The 18,624-nt window shown below is 39.7% G+C and overlaps 2 protein-coding genes across 3 annotated transcripts in view; one reads left to right on the top strand and one right to left on the bottom strand.

The window, feature by feature from the left end:
* Nucleotides 1-18,624, top strand: part of ctnna1 (catenin (cadherin-associated protein), alpha 1) — a 95,424-nt gene that overhangs the window by 26,977 nt on the left and 49,823 nt on the right. The window lies entirely within an intron of this gene.
* lrrtm2 (leucine rich repeat transmembrane neuronal 2) lies at nucleotides 10,133-16,816 on the bottom strand. Its single transcript, XM_038700110.1, has 2 exons — nucleotides 15,970-16,816; nucleotides 10,133-15,307 (listed from the first exon to the last, which is right to left on the bottom strand). The coding sequence occupies exons 1-2, from the start codon at nucleotides 15,971-15,973 to the stop codon at nucleotides 13,665-13,667; spliced, it is 1,647 nt and encodes a 548-aa protein (XP_038556038.1). The 5' UTR covers nucleotides 15,974-16,816; the 3' UTR covers nucleotides 10,133-13,664.

The following is an 18,624-nucleotide window of genomic DNA, read 5'->3' as shown; positions in this document are numbered from 1 at the left end:
GACAGGGATTTGGTTACTCATTTGGCCAGATGGAGGAACCCGATGAAAGCGTAATATGTCATTGTCTTATTTGTGCATTTAATGGCCTAGTATAGGCTCTGAGAACTGTGGCTGACATGTAGTTAGCACAGTGAGCGAGCGGGTGTCTCGACGTTGTGCCTTAATCCAACTGTAGGCGGTGGGGCAGGTAACCAGACGGTCTGTGATTGAGCCTGACAGACTAAACAAACCTCCTATTGGCTTGACGAGCATGTGTGTGCTGCCATTGTCAGGCAGAGCTGTAGTGGTGCGATGAAATATATGCTTTACGCAGGAAAGGAAATACCCTTCTTGAGCACATTATACAGTATTTGCTAGAGAATGTAGTGTATATGGCTTGATGGCCATGATTTTGTCCAACATTGTTCTGATTGTAGATGGGGCAGTGCATGTCATTAAACAGTATGTTGCCATTACAGCATATGGGTTTAAACTCACACCTGAGGCTATTGGATGGACTCCTAGCTCATTCTCTTTCTGTCTCCCATCCCTTCTGCTTCTCCTTTCCCTCTAGCTACTCGTTGTGTTTACCTCCTCTCAAATTTTCTTCCTCTCCATCAGACTCTTTGGGGAAAACAAAAATGATTGGAGAACCTTACCTCACTATCTGTAGTTAGAATTGTCTAAGACAGAAACTCAAGTTGTATTCAAAAACATTCAAACTGTGTGGTTTGCTGTTTAGCATGCCTGCCATATTGTAGTCCACTTTTTTTATTTAGTTAACATTTTTACAGGTACCCAAACTCTATATAGTGAACATGCAATTTAAAAAGTTTCGCGTAAGCAGGGGTCACTAAAACTGGCACCTACATTATGTATTATGACCTAAATTGTGTCCCATACAGTTTTTAGAGTTTGACAACATTCCAGTACATATTCCCTGATGTTGGATTTCCTATATTGTAGAATTCGACAAAGTCAACGATTATGGAACCGGCCAGGTGATATTTAATCTAATTCTTGGGGTTTGACACTCCACAAATTGTGCCCGCAAAAAAATTATTACATAAAGGACATAAATAGTATGCTTAAATAGTATGCCTATAATTTAATAATTTATTTTTATTGTTGAGAGATGTTTACCAAGAAATTCCTAATATTAGTATTACATGACACAGGAAAATGTAATTGGGGTGGATGACCAGATGTCCTTATTTTTAAGCATTTGTTCCGCGTGTTTGCGTAGATAATTAGGCTGATGGCAAGTTAGATTTTTCTGAAAAGGAAAAATTTAATTTGTCGCCATGGCAGAATTAAGGCTTTATGAAGACCATGATCAGATAAGCGCACTGTTCTAAACAGGCGAGAACGTCAGACACGCACAGCTACAGCCTTTTTAAAGAAGAGGACAGATCAAAGAATAAAGTGTTGGAATATGGAAGATCAGACTCTTCACAGGCATAAGTCGCATGAAAGGACAGTGTTAACGTGCTTATTCCCCTTACATAATGTTAGATATTTTTATATTTGTTTGGTTACAGTGTTTGTATTCTGAATATAATTTCTCAAATGGGAGTAAAGAACATTGTATTGTCATGCATGTCATGTGTAGATTTGTTTTATTAGGCATACTACAAATGCTACAACCCTTGTACATGTGACCTGCCAAGGAATAAATGGGTCTGTATGTATGTATGTTGAAACAGAGTATTACATTGATTATTAATGAAGTACTTTATGAATTGGAAATAAATGAAGCAGTGATTTTTACATCGAACAGGGTTTAGAATAATAAAAGCAATTAGTATAGTGGCTGAAAAGCTCAATTTCAGTCTTATAGGCTGTGGAACCATCTTCTATTTTGTTTCAGAGTTAATGAATACCACAAATGTCCAAGCTGTGTTAATGCATTTCCCAGCAGCTAATTTACTGCACTGTCAGTTTGTGTCAGCACAGTCATAACAGCTGTTTAAGCAGAAGTGGAATGTATTGGTTAATTTAAAAACCAATAAATGCTCTTTATTTATATATTTACACACACACCTCCTTAAAAAAGCAGGTGTTGTGGGCTTACAGTTTATGTTCACAAAAGGTACAGTTAACATCATCACTGGGTGAACAGTAAATATACATATTGTAGTCATTTTCGTAAGGTCAAATAGCAGCTAAAACTTCCATAGAGCACACTGATTTGAAATATGGCTATACCCTTGGGTTAAAGTGTTGTGTTATCAGGGAAACAGAAACGTGGCATGTCTAAATATATAGAATACTTTAATGTTGTTGTATCACTGGCCTAAGTGTTTGTTTCTTCTCTTTTTTTCATTCTTGGTGTGGAAATTGTGTACAGCATCATGATGATCATTCAACAAGACTAGAGCTTTTCTACTCAGCCAGTGAAGGGGAAAGGCTGGTGGGGGTAATGTTGCCCCAGCACTGCCACATAGTGTGGCCTCAATTATTCCATATTGTCATGACAGTTTGGCATGTCGTGTGTCGAGTGTAACTGTTTCTGCCACTTTTTATTAATAATGCATCTCTAGTTCCCAGCATCTGTCAGGATTTTATTTCACATAAGAGAGTGATGCTAGGTTGCTTTGACATATTAAGCTTCTGACCTTTTAAATTTCTTCAACTTGAAGTGATACATTATCATTTGAACCTGCAAGAAAAGGACATGCCTGGCCACTGAAGTGGGACCCATGCTTCTCCCTTCACTTGCCTTTTTTCTGTATATCTATACGTCTTCCCACTCTGCACTCTTTAGCATTTCTCTTACTCTTAGCTTTCTCCTTGCTGAATCTTCTTTTCTGTTTTCTCCATCTTTGCAATCTTTCGCTTCCCGTTTGCGTCCTTTTCTCTCTTTTTGCCTTCGGCATGCACAGTGAGTGGCAGAATTTTGCTTTATCCCCATTCCTCTGTGCCTGCATAGTTGCCTGTCATTTTAAACTCTTTTTAGGTTGAGTGAATCATGGACCGTCTACCCTGCCTTATCAGATCCTATAATGAGCTACGTGAAACCTAACAGAGAAAATGATGATTGGTGTTAGTTACCAAGTTACTTAATGGAGGATACCATTCTACATGACCTTTTATTTGTGCTGGGACAAATTTATAAAATGCTGTGAATATGTTGTACATCCACAGCTAATGAACTAACAGACAATGTAGTGGAATCCAAAGTGTTATTTTTACCCATTATCATTAAAAGTGGAGGAAGATTCAAAGGAGCTAGACCCTAATGCAAGACCAGCGTGAAAGAGGTTCAATTTATCTACTTGTAATCTCATCTAAATGCATAATTAAAACAAATTACACTTCATACAATGTAACATGGAAAAGATTTAGTATCCCCAAGGCTTTTCTTATATTTACAACCTCCATAAAACACTGGTCTGTCAGTAATAGCCTGTTAGGCAACGTTTCCCAGACCTGGCCCTTGATCTTTTGCTGCTGAATTCTAGGCCTTTTGATTGGCTTTGCTGGCAGGTAGATGAGTTGCACCGTTTTTTCAGTCCAACATGTCCCTTTTTCACACTTGTATGGGTGAATGAACACAACCCATGGGAAACATGCTTTCATAAGCTTGTTTGCAGCTTTTTGGTACTGGATGTTTTTATTCTCAAATATAACAGCCGTTGTATCTACAGGTTAATATGTACATGTTTCTAAATATTCAGATTCATATTTCTATTGTTTCCTTGTCTCATCTTTTTCCCCTTTGTTGTACATTCTGAGGCCCAATATGTTGTCACCACATAAAGCTGCAGTACTGATTTAAATAGGCAATTTGCTTTCCATCCTGAAAGGCTCTCTGTTTTGGCCCTTGGGATTACTTAATTCCTCCAAATATCCCTTTTGTGCATATGTGGCAGTTGTGATGCAGCAGAACAGTAAGTCATCTAGCATTCATGTTTTGAGTTTTATTGCTCAGATAGATTGTGGAAAAGTGGTTTAGAAGTCAACATTAAAAGAAAACTGTTTGATTACTATTAATCTTTTGCACTACAACATAGTTTAGTTGCGCATCGTAACAATAAATTAAGGAATTAAAAACACATGGCTCTGCTTTAACTGGCCTCTGACGTTTTCATTGATTGAGAAAAGAAACTCCACAAACATTCCCACATTTTCTTAAACAAAATCACACACAGGGGTTATATAATACATATTTGTTGTTTGAATTACTCTATCCTACACCCATTTAGAATCCATTGAAATGAATTATAAGCTTTAGCTGGTTCAAAGGCAACATTTCAGTTTTGTATTTTGCCCAAATATTTGTCATTGGCAATACAGAGCATGTAGACACAGGGGTATATACAATTTAGCACACCGTCTTTTGCATTAATTTGCATTTTAGCTTTTTAGAATTTCAGTGGTAAATCTTGTAATTTGTGCGAAAAGATGGTATTATTAATTACTTACAGGCAAGGCTGTCGTGATGAAGTAATTTCTCCTGTGGTTTAATTTTGCTCAACAGTTTGTTGTATTATTGCTTCTTTTAAAGTTACTTCATTTATGATAAATGAATGAATAAATCTTCTCCTAGCTGTTGGAAAACAATGCTAACCACTATTGTTTGTAGTCAGGCATATTTGGGATGTATTCAGGGTGAGGTAAACAGGTTTGTCTAGACTTGAGGAAGAGCTGTGAGAGCTGTCGCAAAGCAAAAGCTTTCCGCAATCTAATTTGAGTGAGTGAGCCACTGGCTGATGCCATCAGTCATGGGCACTGTCAGTTTCGACACTTCGTCTTTATAGGTGATAGCAATGCTCTTCGATAATTGGCTCATCACTGCTTTCAGGTGTTTATGCTCAGATTGATATTGGGTTAAAGGGATAGTTAAAGTTTTTTGATGGGGCTGTATGAGGTACACAATTGTATTACCTGCAGTAGATGGTGGTTGTCACTTTAGAGAAGAAGATAGTTGTACCGGCCTGGAAGCTAAGCATTGTATTGCTGTGAACTGAGTCAGCAGCAAACATATTTTAGCCACCTAAAAGTGTTCAAGTGTACGCTATATTTAGAATATTTTCAGCACTTTACCGTCACTCCAAACAGCTATTTCCTTTAAAACTATGATATCTAAACTGTAGAACTTTTGTATTCTTGTGCATCAGAGCAACTTGGCTGTGCACTGTATAAAGGACATGGCTGAAGGTTTATTAGGAAGTAAAGAACATGTAGATGGCTAAAATGTTATTTTTTCTGTCTATTGCTTCTCCAAAAGATCAACAGGAAAACTGTTTAGACTCTGAAAGGGCTTTTGGTCATCTCTCTGCTTTGGTTGCTGTTGGATCCCCAATGATATGATTTGAGGAATGGTTTTAAATGTGTTAAGCAATAAATATATTTTGGAGGTAGTTGCTGATTAGAGTCCAAATCGATTATGTCCTTTCTTGTAAGCATTTTCTAGATTTATTGGAGGCCTAATTAATACGTGAAGCATACATGGGCTCTGAGTCCTTGAACCCTGCAGACTACTGAAGCCATGCAGACAGACTCATCAGTTTAGTGCCTCCCCCACCTGGGTACTATCTGCAGGTTAATTACTGAAGCTTGCTTTCTGTAGACCTCATCAAAAAGCAGAGCAGGTAAAACTGAAGTGGTTCATACAGTTGGATAGCCATGTCAGCCTATATTCCTCATACTGCTTGACATACAGTAAAGCCTAGTTCACACTTCAAGATTTAAGCCCAATTTGCTGGTCGGTGAGCTCGGTGACCGTCAGGCTGTGATCGAGGGTAAATCAGCAATCGATCGTTGGTCGCCAGTCGGTGTGTGTGTGTGTGTGTGTGTGTGTGTGAACTACTCAACGAATTATCAAAACGGCTCCCTGAGGCGTCGCTGACAAATCGCAGATGCCAGCCACATTCCTAGCATGCCAAATATCTGGAGGAGTCGGCCGACTCGACATCCACATCCAGCCAATGAAAGCAGGCAGCTGGCAGAACAGGCAGATACTTTTTCACTGTAAAACACTTTTAACTCACCTCCAGCTCTCTCTAGCTCAGACAATCCCTGCTACCTGCGTGTGCTAATCCATTCTTTCACCCATCTTTATAATAACAAACAGCTGTTTGTGTAGTGTCGCATCATTTCCTGTTTAACATTTCACCTTTGTTTTCTTGACAAAACGTGGTTTGGAGACAGCATCGGGTGACAGTTGTTGTCAGCTCGTATAGTGTGTGACCCCCTGTCAACGATCTGTGACGTAGTGTGAACACCACAACGACTTCAAGATCCTGTCACAAAACAGCAAGTTGTGTAGTCTGAACAGCACGCCGCTTGGCCGACTCGAAGTCGTGTAGTCTGCACGAGCCTTAAGTTGCCTTTGGATAAAGTATCAAGGCTTGACAATAACAGTGGCCCGATGGCCTGGGGCCAGTAAAAAGTAACGTCAGGACAGGTAAACTAGCAACTCACTGAAACCATGCAGATGGAACTTAAATCTGCATTCTCTCTTACTGCCAGCAGGGGGCTAGTTTGCTGGTTGCAAAATGAAGTCCGGCTCCATTAGAAATAATGGTAAAATGTTGCTACTTCTCAGCAGAATTATTACCTCAGTTAACACTTTCAAAGTGAGGTTATGGTCTCTGTCGCTAGTTTCAAGTATTCTTCAACACAACATGATGTTCATTAAGTAAATTATAGTCCTATTTAGGGGGAAATGACAATAATGCAGCAAATGCTTTTGGGCAGAACTACCTTGTGATTGACTACCATGTTTGATACCATGGCGACCTGTTGATCACAAGTATCACAAATCAGGATAGAGGCGACTTGTATTCGCTGCTTTGAGTACATTTTTTTTTATTAAATGGCTATCAGCAGGAGAGAGAGCATGTCATGTTTGAGTCTTTTAGTATGTTTTGTTTTAAAAGTAAATAGTTTTGTTAACCTTTTTTATTTTTTATAATTTTAACTGCGATTACATTTTAGTTTTTTTATATCCAGGATGTATTTAATAACCGATTTAAACATGTTAACAGTATAACATAACTTATAAGTCTTTGGTTTTGTTGTAACACTGATAAATAACTGTTGGAAGGAGGGCCACAAAAAATTGTCTTCAGGCCAGTACGTTTCAAACCGACTGGCCCAGTGAGGCCAGTTGCAAAAAAGTTTAACGTTGAGCCCTGAGTATACATCTCGATATACCTGTCTACCAGAAATCTGGCTATCTGAAGCCTTAAATGGAAAGTGTTATTCTCTTTCTTTTGAGGACATTAAGCTTGTTATATGGACTTTCTGACAAATTGGAGAAGATTGGATAAGATATTTCCTGACAAAGTTATGTTTTGGTCTCCAATCTAATCAGAGTTAAAATATGAAGTGTCTTCCCGTACAAAAAACGATTTCCTCTAATGTACAGTGAACTCAAATTTGGTTGTCACTTAGTTAGGTTAGGTTGTAACAAGTCTGTAACGTTAATTTCAGCCGTTTTCTCACTCATGCGTGTCCTGTAAATAAATAGAAAATATGAAACTGTTTAAAGTTAGATGACACATGGTAACATTATGTTACCTTACCAGGAGCGGTGCAGAAATTGCTTTTAACATTGAGGCGATTTTAATTGTCTACTAGTAACAGAAACATGCTCCTCATGCTGGTAGTCCTAAAGTACCATGCTTGTGTGGATACAAAAAAGCAGGATTTGCGGTGCTACCGTTAACCTTCTTGACAACGTGCTCTGGGATGCTTTCACTTCATGTGTCTGTGCTGCTTCACGTTGTTCGCTCACAGCAGTTGTGCTGCAGTGAAGCCATTTCCAATTCACAGAGCTCACAGAGGACCATGTTGTACTCCAAACTTTAGATGGCTGAAGGTGCAGTGTGTCGTGTTCTGTGTGGGTAAGATAAAATCTATGCTGTGGTTATGAACATATCAACACCTATATTGCAAAAGACTGGGCTTCTGTGACATTCCTGGTGGAAATCTTACAGCTTGTAAAAGTGCTACATGTTAGAATTGGTGGACTTGTAGTTTGGTTGGACAGCTGGATTCCACAGGGAATGGCTGCGCCATTCTAGACAGTGCTTGTGGTTCCACCAGATGCACCACAGAGCGTTTCAAAAGCGTCCCAGAAGCAGCTCTATGCTCTGAACTGGGCAGGAAGTCAGACACAGACACTGCATAGAGAATACTCTCAGTTTTCAAAATAAAACGCCCTGTGCAGACTCCTGATAGCATATCAACAATAAACACAATTGAAACAGACAAAATAGAAACATGTTAACTATGCAGCCTACTTTACCAAGATTATTCTCCAACCCTTTGACATTTATCCCAGATATTATACAAGGGTGGAAACACAGGTTTTGTTGTTAATCTTGTATTGATTGTTCCCATATTTACATAGACAATGTGTTGCCACCGTGTCGAAAACCCAAAAAATGCACTTCGGTGTAGCATTAAAGCCCCCTCCAGCCAGTTTTAACTGCCATTTTTGGTTAACGTTCTTTCTCAAACAGAGAATGGGGGTGTGGTTAATAGTCGGACGTAATACATTACCATGACACCCAAAAACTGACCGGCTGGAGTGTTCACTAACGATATGCTGTGTTAACATCACTACACTGTAAAGTTTAGTACACTTTACTGTCTGGCAAGAGTAGCTATTACTTACCCATGATATAAACTAATGTGTGCTTATCAGCTCTTCAATCATACAGTCGATGGTCCTGTCACGCACTGCACACGATAACTCCCACTACGTTTTATGGTGTGCCTCCTTTACCGTGGGGGTGCCTCCGCCGATGCATTGGTAAAACGGTCGTCAGTAAAATGCATGTTGCAGACTGAATATAAGACGGTGGTAGGTGAAAGTGTGACACGTTTTCTATCATCTGCCCTCAAACACCGCACGCACAAATGCCATAATGAAAATGAACTGCACATTAAACCAAGAGGAGGAAACTAAAAAATAAAATGAAGACCCTCTGTTAGCTAACTTTCTGCAATAACTATATATACAGAGAGACATACCTACTGTAAGTTCTAAGTAAATTACATGATAAATTGGTTAGCTAGCTCCCAATGATGTTTATCGGTTTGATGCTCTGACTAAGCGAGCCATGACGGCGTGACAGTGCGCCTGCGCATGCTTGGAGAATGACGCAAAACCCAGTTTTAACAACTAAGCAACTTTTCAAACTTTGAGCACAAAATTAAGCTATTTGTTAAAAAATATTTGGCAAACTATGTGGGTAATCAACATTGTAAGGAAATGAAACATTTCAAAATATGAAACATCATAGAAAGGTCAAAATACACTGGAGGAGGGCTTTAACTGACGGAAGTGTCAGCAAACGCCCTGCTAATTAATAATAGGCACCAGATTTGCAAAATAAAATTTTACCTGAAGGTTAAATTAAATAAGTTAGAGTACTTGGATTACTTTTTTGTTGTAACGAATAACATAACGAGTCATGTTTTGCAATTCAATTAATCAGTTAAGTTACGTTTTCAAAAAAGCAATCTATTACTGTTATGTTTACTGTTTTTTTCCTGTTCCTTTTGTTGCCACAAAACACAAAAGAAAATCCATTTGACACATTTGTATTGTTTGTTAGTTTCCTACTTCTTGGAGGCTACCTACGCACAAGTGGAAGGTAGCCAATCCTACAGTTGTCAGTGCTCACATGTTGCTCAGCTAGCGAGTGGACAGCCTATGTTGTGAAAGTAAGTAACTAAGCACTGACCTAGTTAACTGGTTGTGTGTTGAACATGATGTACTGTAAGCTAAGCAAGCTCGTGTTTTTTTGTTTCCTTGAGGCAGCTGTGCCTAATATGCCCTCTGCCCAGTTCAGATTGTTAGCAGCTGCAAAAGCACCAACTCTCAGGTACAGTTGAATTGCAAAAGAAATTACATGTTGTATGAACTTGTTAGGTATGTACTGTGCCCCGGTACCCTCTTGATATACGTTTACTTGTAATGAAACATAATTATAAAGGTGATATTGCGTTTGATATTCCTGTTTATAGCCTGCAGAGTTACACATTAAGGCCTGTAGACTAGGCTGTGCCATGATGGTAGAGTCAATACATTTATAGGTAGGCGTACAGTAGCTGCTGGACAATATAACATGAGCAGCAATTGCAAAGGAGTTTTCATTTTTGGTAATACAAAAGTACTCCAACAAGGTAAATAAATTACTTTTTAATGGCAGTAATCTTCTAATGTAAGAAGTAACGTTACCCAACACCGGTTACAGCCTTCTAATGAAGCTTCTTAGACCCCTTTCTGCAAAATGCGTAACAGTAAACAACATAGACTTTTCTGCATTAACAAATAACATAAGTTCTGCATAACAACCTAAATATGTTTTTTATCTTATTGACTTGTAAACTAGATCATCTAATGATTATGTTGACATGCATTCGTGGAAGTTAATTGGAATTGAATGAACCCCTTAGCCTTTTGTGCTTTAAACTGTGCCTAGCAGAAATTGTTAGATTGAAATTGTGTTATAACTGAAAAATACTGTCAAATGTTCCCGATATACTGATGCATAATGTCATAAAGGGTTCGGTTTGGTTTGCTAAGCTAAACATTTTACACATTTAACCAAAATGTAATGAAAGACCAAACCAAGTTGTGACCATCCATCAGTTAGCAAGCACTCTGCAAATTATAACCATTTTATTTAAAAATATATGTTTTGAGGGGAAAATGTTTTTTTTTTTTTTTTTTTTTTTTTTTTTTCAGTTTGGCACATCTTATCCACTATACAGATATGAAATTGTACATATTACAATACAAAAGGAAAATGGGAAGAGAAAAGCATTCATTTTGCACAAAGAGATTGGGTAAGAGAGATGGGTTGGTTCACTTGTTTTTTTTTTTTTTTAATTTTTTTTATTTTTAGGCAGGGTGGGGACCAGGGCTAGAGGATGACAAGAGGAAACAAAAACAGTTTACAAAGAGCCAGAGTGCAAAGGGATGCATATTTCTACAAATTGTGTGGGTTTCAGTCACCTAGTATAACCGTAGTCTTGAACAGTGACATGTGAAATGATTGACCGAACTTTATGGGAATTCCACATACATCCCCATTCTTATCAAAAATGAGGTCTCTCCATAATGTTTGCTGAATGACATTAAGAAATATTCAACTCAAATTTGACTTTTGATCATGCAAGACAGATTAAAAGGGCAACAGTAAAAGCAGTGCGAAGCTGGAATAAAACAAAATTAGAAACAAAGTGGAAGTGCTTGGCTTCAGTGTATGTAATGTTTTTCATTGAATTCAAATGTGAAGTGTAACATTTTTTGGTTTCCACAAACACTTACTTAGAAGTTGTTGTAGGCATCCTATGAGCATGTGAAGAGAGACATTTACACAAGCGTTCATTTAGAAGTTTGAAGCCAAATTTTGACGGGCTCAGTAAAGAGACAAAACCACAAATGGTACATCCTGACCACCTCTAGGGGGCACCAGCCAACGAACTCTATCCTAATTGCTCAAAACCGGATCTCGCATCAAGGTGCTGTGCTTTGCATCTTGCCATCTTAAATGCTGACTTTTTTAAGTATAGCCAAAAGTTGAACTATCCAGAAATGACACATTCTGATGTCCAGTGTTAAGAATTTTACTTGAATTTTTCACTGTTCAGCAACATTTTCACTACAAGTCAACACATGAGCTATCCAATGTTTGCTGTGTTGTCAGTGTGCATTTCAAGCCCAAGGTGCTGTCTGTCAGTATTTATCATTCCATTCTCTACCACCTTTACTTGGCCAGAAAGAATGGTTGGTTTTAATAAACTAAGTCATTACCCCATAGCTGCCCCTCTCTATCGTCCCATCAATTCCTCCCAATCCCTATCTCTTTCACCCTGCCCCCACCACCAAACTGAACACAAAGAAGTGCGGAGCTGCGGCAGCAGCTTTAGTCTGATGCTAATGCACATCCTCTCCCTGCTGCATACAAATGTGTCCTGACCCAGGCTTGCTGTTTGCTTATCACTGGATCTCCATTTGCTTTCAGGGTATTGACCGCAGTTTAACTTGACACTAGTGACTGCTAATCACGGATCGGATATAATATTTGTTATTCACAGTAAGACCGTAAATGACAAGTCTGTATCCGTAACACTAAGAATGATTTAAATTATAAGGTTCAATGATGTTTTAGTGTGATGAGGAGGATGATTCTACTAGAACTATTTTTGAGTGTCTGAACAAGCTAAATGTTGCTGGATCACTGGTGTGGGTGACAGAATATTAGATTCTTTTTGCCTTGCCTTAATTGGTTCAATCTTGAGCCTGTCAGTCCTGATTAGTGTGTAAGCAGTAAAGAGACTGGGCTACTGGGAAAGGTTTTATTTTCAGAGTGAAATGCTCTCCTGTCTGGCATTTGCGCTGTTCATTACCCTTTCAATTGCTATCCTCACACCTCACAGTAGCTTGTCTTTATATTGATCCTTGTATGTAATAGCAAATCAGCTAACTATACTTACTAGGTTAAGCTATTGAAAATATTATGATCACAGTGTATGTGGTATTTTGGATGTAGAGAATCCATGTTACAGGTCATTGTACTTTTAAAAGTCTAATAATTTTGTTCTTGGATGTCCAAGGTGAGACGTTCTTGCGTTTTTGTTAAGTGCTGTAGTATATTGGAGATTAACCACAGATGAACAATGCTTAGTGTTTCCCACAGGTTGAGAATTTATTTCTGGTGGTTAGCCCTCGTGGGCAGGAGCTCCAACATCCAACAGCTTCAGTCAGTTGCAATACAGCATTGCATTTACGAGCTAACGTCTGATTAAAGAGGTAATTTTTCCAATATATAACTCAACATAAATTGACCATGTTGGCAGTCTTTTCAGTCAGTACAAACATTTAGTTGCATTTCCCCACACAGAAGAATTTTTGGAAGAAATCCAAATTTCCAAAAAACAAGAGAAAAAAATCCCTTTTTTGGCCAAGGGCAGCTGTTTTTTCAGGGGAGGGGGGTTGCCCAAATAAATGAGAAACACAGAGCCATTTGATCTGAGTGAAGGTTATATACTTGCCTAATTGACTCATGTCTGATTTAGTAAATGTGATCTCATTAGTGTATACTGAATAGGATGTCAGGGTTCTTCTTTCCTCAAGAGGGTTTATTTGTAACAATAATTCCATTTATTATTTCTTCGTGGCCTTTAATGTGTCATAGTTCTGTTCAACATGGAACTGTAAAACATAAGCATTCTGATTATTGATCCAATTAATTTGCCCTGGTGATTGAGTGATTGCCTGTGGTGCAGTTGGAAACATGATTTAAAATATTTACTTTTTTAAAAGAAATAGACATAAATCACATTTCTCCACTTAATGTATTCTGTTAGCAGAGGGCCGTTTGGCTAAGTATTTTCTCTGTACTGCAGAATATAGAGACATTGTGGAGACAAATCTCACAGTTTACAATTTTCTTGTTTAAAATGATTGCCCCTGCCTGATATGAACAACTTTGCATTCATAGAAAAATAAATTTGTGACTATCTCTACATCATCCCTAAACGGTCTTGTTAAACTTCTCATTGTTGCATTCAACATTTCTCACATATTCTCAAATCTCACTTGTAGAAATTATGCTTTTTACATAAACTGGAAAAAAAAATCCAAAAAGCAAACCCTGTATTATCTGAAATGGTCAAATGGCAAACCATATGCTCTAGGAATAAATAAGAGTTCATACTTCACACTCTTTGTAAGGCAGTTGCTGACACTTGCACTGCCCATAGCCGTTGATGATCACGAGTGCCCCTTCTTCATGGCTGGGTTCGTACTCATTATAGGGTACCTGTGTAGCTAGATCTGCCATAGGTTGCCGCTGCTGGGTCCTCATCTGTCTGCGGTTCTGAATAGCCGAACAGTGGCGTATCCGGCGCAGGGTGGGAGGGCAGCACTTCCGTGAGATATACACAACGAAAATGATGAAAAAGAATGAAAACAGAAGGGCCATAGTTCCAATGATAACCCTATGAGTCATAATAGTGTTGTCCATTGCCGAGAAGTCCTCCGTTACAGCTGCCTCTTCCAATGTAGTGGTTGTTGCTTGAGCAGTGCGTGGTGTTTGTGTTGTGGTTGTTGTGGTAGTGACTGTGGTAAAGCTCCCAAAATCCTCTGCATAGTCCTGCGTGGGGGTCGGCAGCATAATTCCAAACAAGGAGCTTGTGATCTCTGCGGGTATTGTTGCGTCTGTGGTTGTACTAATGGTCTGAACAGCCGGCGCTGAAAAATTCTGGCAAAGCTGGAATCCATAAACAGCATCAAGTATCTCCTCCCCTTGGGCATATTCAGGGCTATGGCAGAGAATGGAATGTTCCCACCTTCCCTTAAAGGTGCTTAGCCAAGTGGCCAGAGAGCAAATCCTTTTGGTACATTCCCAAAGGTTGCTAGACAGCCCAACGGTACCCAGAGACTGCCACATATCCATAACTTGGGGATCCAGACTGCTTAGTTTGTTGTTATCCAGCAGCAAAATCTTTAAATTTGGCAGCGTTTGAAACACATCGGGTGTCAGAACACGAATTTCATTTCCTGTGAGGTCCAGCTTCTCTAAAGTGGTCCAGGTCCACTCCATGCCACATGTCAGGTTACTGATCTTATTCCATTGCAGATACAGAAACTGGAGGGCAACAAGGCGGGGGAAATGAGCCAAGTTGATCTTGGTCAGCTGATTGTGCTCCAAGTGGAGCTCTTTAAGCTTAATTAGCCCAGCAAATCCATTCCGTGCTAAACTCCGTAGACGGTTGCTGCTTAGGCCCAGATATTCCAGGCTGCGGCAGTCCCAGAATGCCCGAACAGGTGTGGTGCGAAGTAAATTGGAGCGGAGGTGGAGTATCTGGAGCTTCCTCAGTCCATGAAACAGCTCAGGTTCCAATGCAGTCATCTGATTGAAGGACAGATCCAGTATCTGGAGATTGATGAGGTGGATGAAGGTTGTGTTGGGCAACTTGGTGATACGATTGGAACTCAGATTTAGGTCCTTCAGCTTGTAGAGACCTTGAAAGGCATCCTCTTGTACTGTGGTAATCTGATTGTGGTCTAGATGTAGCCATGTGAGCTGGCTGAAGCCATAGAATTGATCAGGGCTGAGCTCAATGATGCTATTGTGGCGTAGTGACAACCCCAGGGCCCCCTTGTCCACACCATCTGGGGGCGCCTGAAGCCCCTGGGTGTCGCAGTAGAACTGCAGGTCCTCACAGCGGCATTTTTGAGGGCAGGTTGTGCACGATGCAGGAGGGAGCAGGCACACTAGGAGCATGCTGATCACACACAGACACAGAGCCGCTGGTGCAGGTCCCACCAATGGCCACCTTGAATGGAAACCTGGGTGGGTTCAAAGATAAGAAGATGAACTGTGGGGCGGGAAAGCTCATCTCTGCATAGCACTTATTACTAATTCATGATGACGATTGTGCTTTTTGTGTGCGTTCTTTCTTTCAAATGCATACACCAGATTAGATTTTTTATGTCAACAACTTATTTACACACTATATGTAAACAAGATTTGCTTGAGCTTAGGTTTAATGACGGTGCCTTTTATTTCATCTAATGATCAATTACATACATGAGCTGGACTTTGGTTTCACTCCTTTGCAATTTATATTTAGCCTGTTTTGTTCTTATTTTGTGCTATTTAATTTGGCTAAAATTGTAATTTTCTGCTGATTACTGTCATTCAATTATCAATTATTACTGTTTTTTTTTGTGTTTTTTGTTTTTTTAGCATCTCAAATATGCTGTTGTCCTTCTTACATTTTTTAAATTGAGTTATTTTCTTAAATCTTTATCACCTAAGAAGTCTGTTTTACAAAACAAATGGTATTTAAAATGTATATATTCCCAACTGGTGTCTCGTGAAGAAGGAAAAATTAAGGACATTTGAGGTAAATAGACTAGGCTGAAGAGCTTTTAGTCCTTAACATCACTTGCTCTTACTTGTATTCCCTATTCATGTCCAGACCTGCCATATAAAGGGACTAACTTACCCATTCTTTTGTGCACATCGGAGGCTGCATTCAACTGTCCTTTTCCGCAGACTCTTGGAGCAGCCAGATGGAAGAAAAATCCAAAGGGAAAAAACCCTTTTGAGTAAGCACAAAAGGAATCAGCCTCTTTGGAAATAAAGCAATTCTGAGCCCACCCAATTGAAACAAAATATGAAATTCCATGTCCCAAGATGATGTGTACTCCTGTTATTTTGTCCTTTAAAATCCAAGCTTATAGAACGGTTGAATCTTTTCCTTCATCCCACGAATCCGTGAAATAAATATTTATATATATTTTTTTAAGTTGATCAGTTGCATCCAGAGCGACTCCGGTGATCAGACCCCCCCTCCCCTTCTGCTTTTTTTCTCTTTTTCTTTTTTTTACCCTTTTGTTTCCCTTCCACCGCAATGATGTCAGCTCAGATGGTTAATTGAAGATCAAGCGTTCCTCCTTCATGGCTGTGGTCTTCCAACCCTAACTTGTTGATGGCAGCCACAGATCCTGCTTCCAATGCCGGCTCAGTCTCAGCATAGCCTCTGCAGAGCTGTGAGCGGAGCCCTCGTCTGCTAGCTGAGACGCAGGGAGAGAGAAAAAAGCAGAGCAGGGAGTCAGGGATGTTATTCTGTGCTTTTTGTTGCAGCCACTCACTGCTACAGAGTGGTGGCAGCCTGGCGTCGATCATCACTACTGTTTCTCTCTCTCTTTTTCTCTCCCACACTCACAAACACCCTCTCACTCTCTTGCTCAGTCACTTGCTCTCTGCCTCATACACACTGCTTGTGCACCTCAGTCTTCCTCCACCTCCCTCTTGCACCCCCCCCCATCCCTCCCACTGGCTCGTCACCATCAGAATATTGATATCTTGAACGTGTTGCGGCAGCTTGCTGTTGACATTAACCACAGCTGTAAATCTCAGCCTCGCCTTGCCGTTGTTCTGCATGTGCTATGCATGAATGTATACCGGAGACATAAACATAATAACATAACAAAGCAATATATAGTGGTGGTGGGGTGGTGATGGCGCAATGGATAAGACACCTGCCTTTGGTGTGAGAGACCCAGGTTCAGTCCCCCACTATGACCCATCCACCATTGTGTCCTAGTTGCTCCAGAGGCGTGCGACCTCTGACATGTATAGAAAGCGTCAGCTAAATGAATAAATGTAAATAGTTTGTAGCATGTGGCTCGGGACAACCTAAACATGAGCAAGGGAAGGAAAAGTGTGCTGCATCGCCATTTCTCTGTACAGGAGCAAGTATGCTATAGCAGTGCTAACATAGGAGTCATTATTTACATATCCTAAATGCAGTGCTATCATTTTTGAGTACTGGCAGCTGATGTATGACCAGCTGCTCTGAAGTTGAATTAGGCTAACTTTTAACAAGGCCAAATACTTGCTTGATCGTGTGAACCACAAGGTGATATATTCCCCCTGTCAACCACTTTTTTTCACTCTAGCATCTTTCACTTAAATGCGACCTCAGTCTTTTTATATTTGTGTATTACTTTGATTACTTTTTCTGTGATATTTAATATGGATTTTAGCCCTTGTTGCTCCTGTTACAGACAATATATTGTACTTAATGAAGGCAAAGAACAACATTTCAACTGTGTGCCTTAGCGTTAGATGATAGTAAAAGAAACTGAAACAAATTTTCATTTTTTTTATAATTCGAATTTGTATGGATAATTATTACCAAATAATAATGTACTCCCTAATTAATTTTATTACATAACTTTCAGGTCTCAAGACAAAACATGCATCTGGCTTTCCAGGTCACTTGACCAGCATGCTGCTGTCGTTTTTCCATTTTTATTGTGGTAGACTACATCTCCCACTGGGACTCTTCTGCAAAATGTGACAGTGAAAGACACAGAGAAAAACATGCTTAAATCTCAGGGGGTATGATGGGTATTCCCTCTATCTGATGTGTGCCAACTTTAGATTTGGAATCCAGGATGGTTAAAAAGCATTCTTAAAAGCAAAAATGTGAAGTTATAAATTGATGTTGAATTATTTGAACTTACTGAAATATAACAAAAATATCATGGACCTCTGTGATCATTTGACACTTGGCTCACTTGACTTTTTTCCATTGAATTTTTCCATATTCCAGCAGACTAGTGGTTTTGTAGAAAAGGGATGTTCCTAAATCTGTGCTAAAGGAGAGATGGATAGAGACTCACTTGAGTATCATAAAAGATGCTGCAGAGAAACTGCCTCCATAATAAGCACCTGAAGAAGTGCTTTAGAACCCTCTGGCGTGGAAATGAAATATAGACTAGGCATGAATGAAACAGGATTGAGAGAGTAGGGACGGAGCAGGCTAAAGCCCTACCATGGCACTGCATCCAACCGGCACAAAATCACAGGGGATTAGTACCGTTGGAGCTGCCTGGCCCCTAATGTACACAACCCCCCAATGGGCAAAGGGCACTGGGGGGTGGGGCAGGTCAATACCACCACCATCTATGGTGTTATGTCGCAGTTGATTTGAGCATTATAAAGGGGATGACCAGCCCTAGAGTCCAACTGGTTCTTTGCATTTTCTGTTGCCATTTGCTGTTCATCTAACTTTGCTCTAATTTTATTATTCTCCACTATCTGTCCATCTATCTCTCTGTCTCTCACTCTCTATTTCTGTCTTTCTGTC

The sequence above is a fragment of the Micropterus salmoides genome, unplaced genomic scaffold, assembly GCF_014851395.1.
Source record: "Micropterus salmoides isolate LMB-PRFRI ecotype aquatic unplaced genomic scaffold, ASM1485139v1 Ms_hic_scaffold_5, whole genome shotgun sequence".
NCBI lineage: Eukaryota > Metazoa > Chordata > Actinopteri > Centrarchiformes > Centrarchidae > Micropterus > Micropterus salmoides.
Note: the sequence above shows the minus strand (reverse complement) of the source record. Positions and strands in the feature narration are given on the sequence as shown.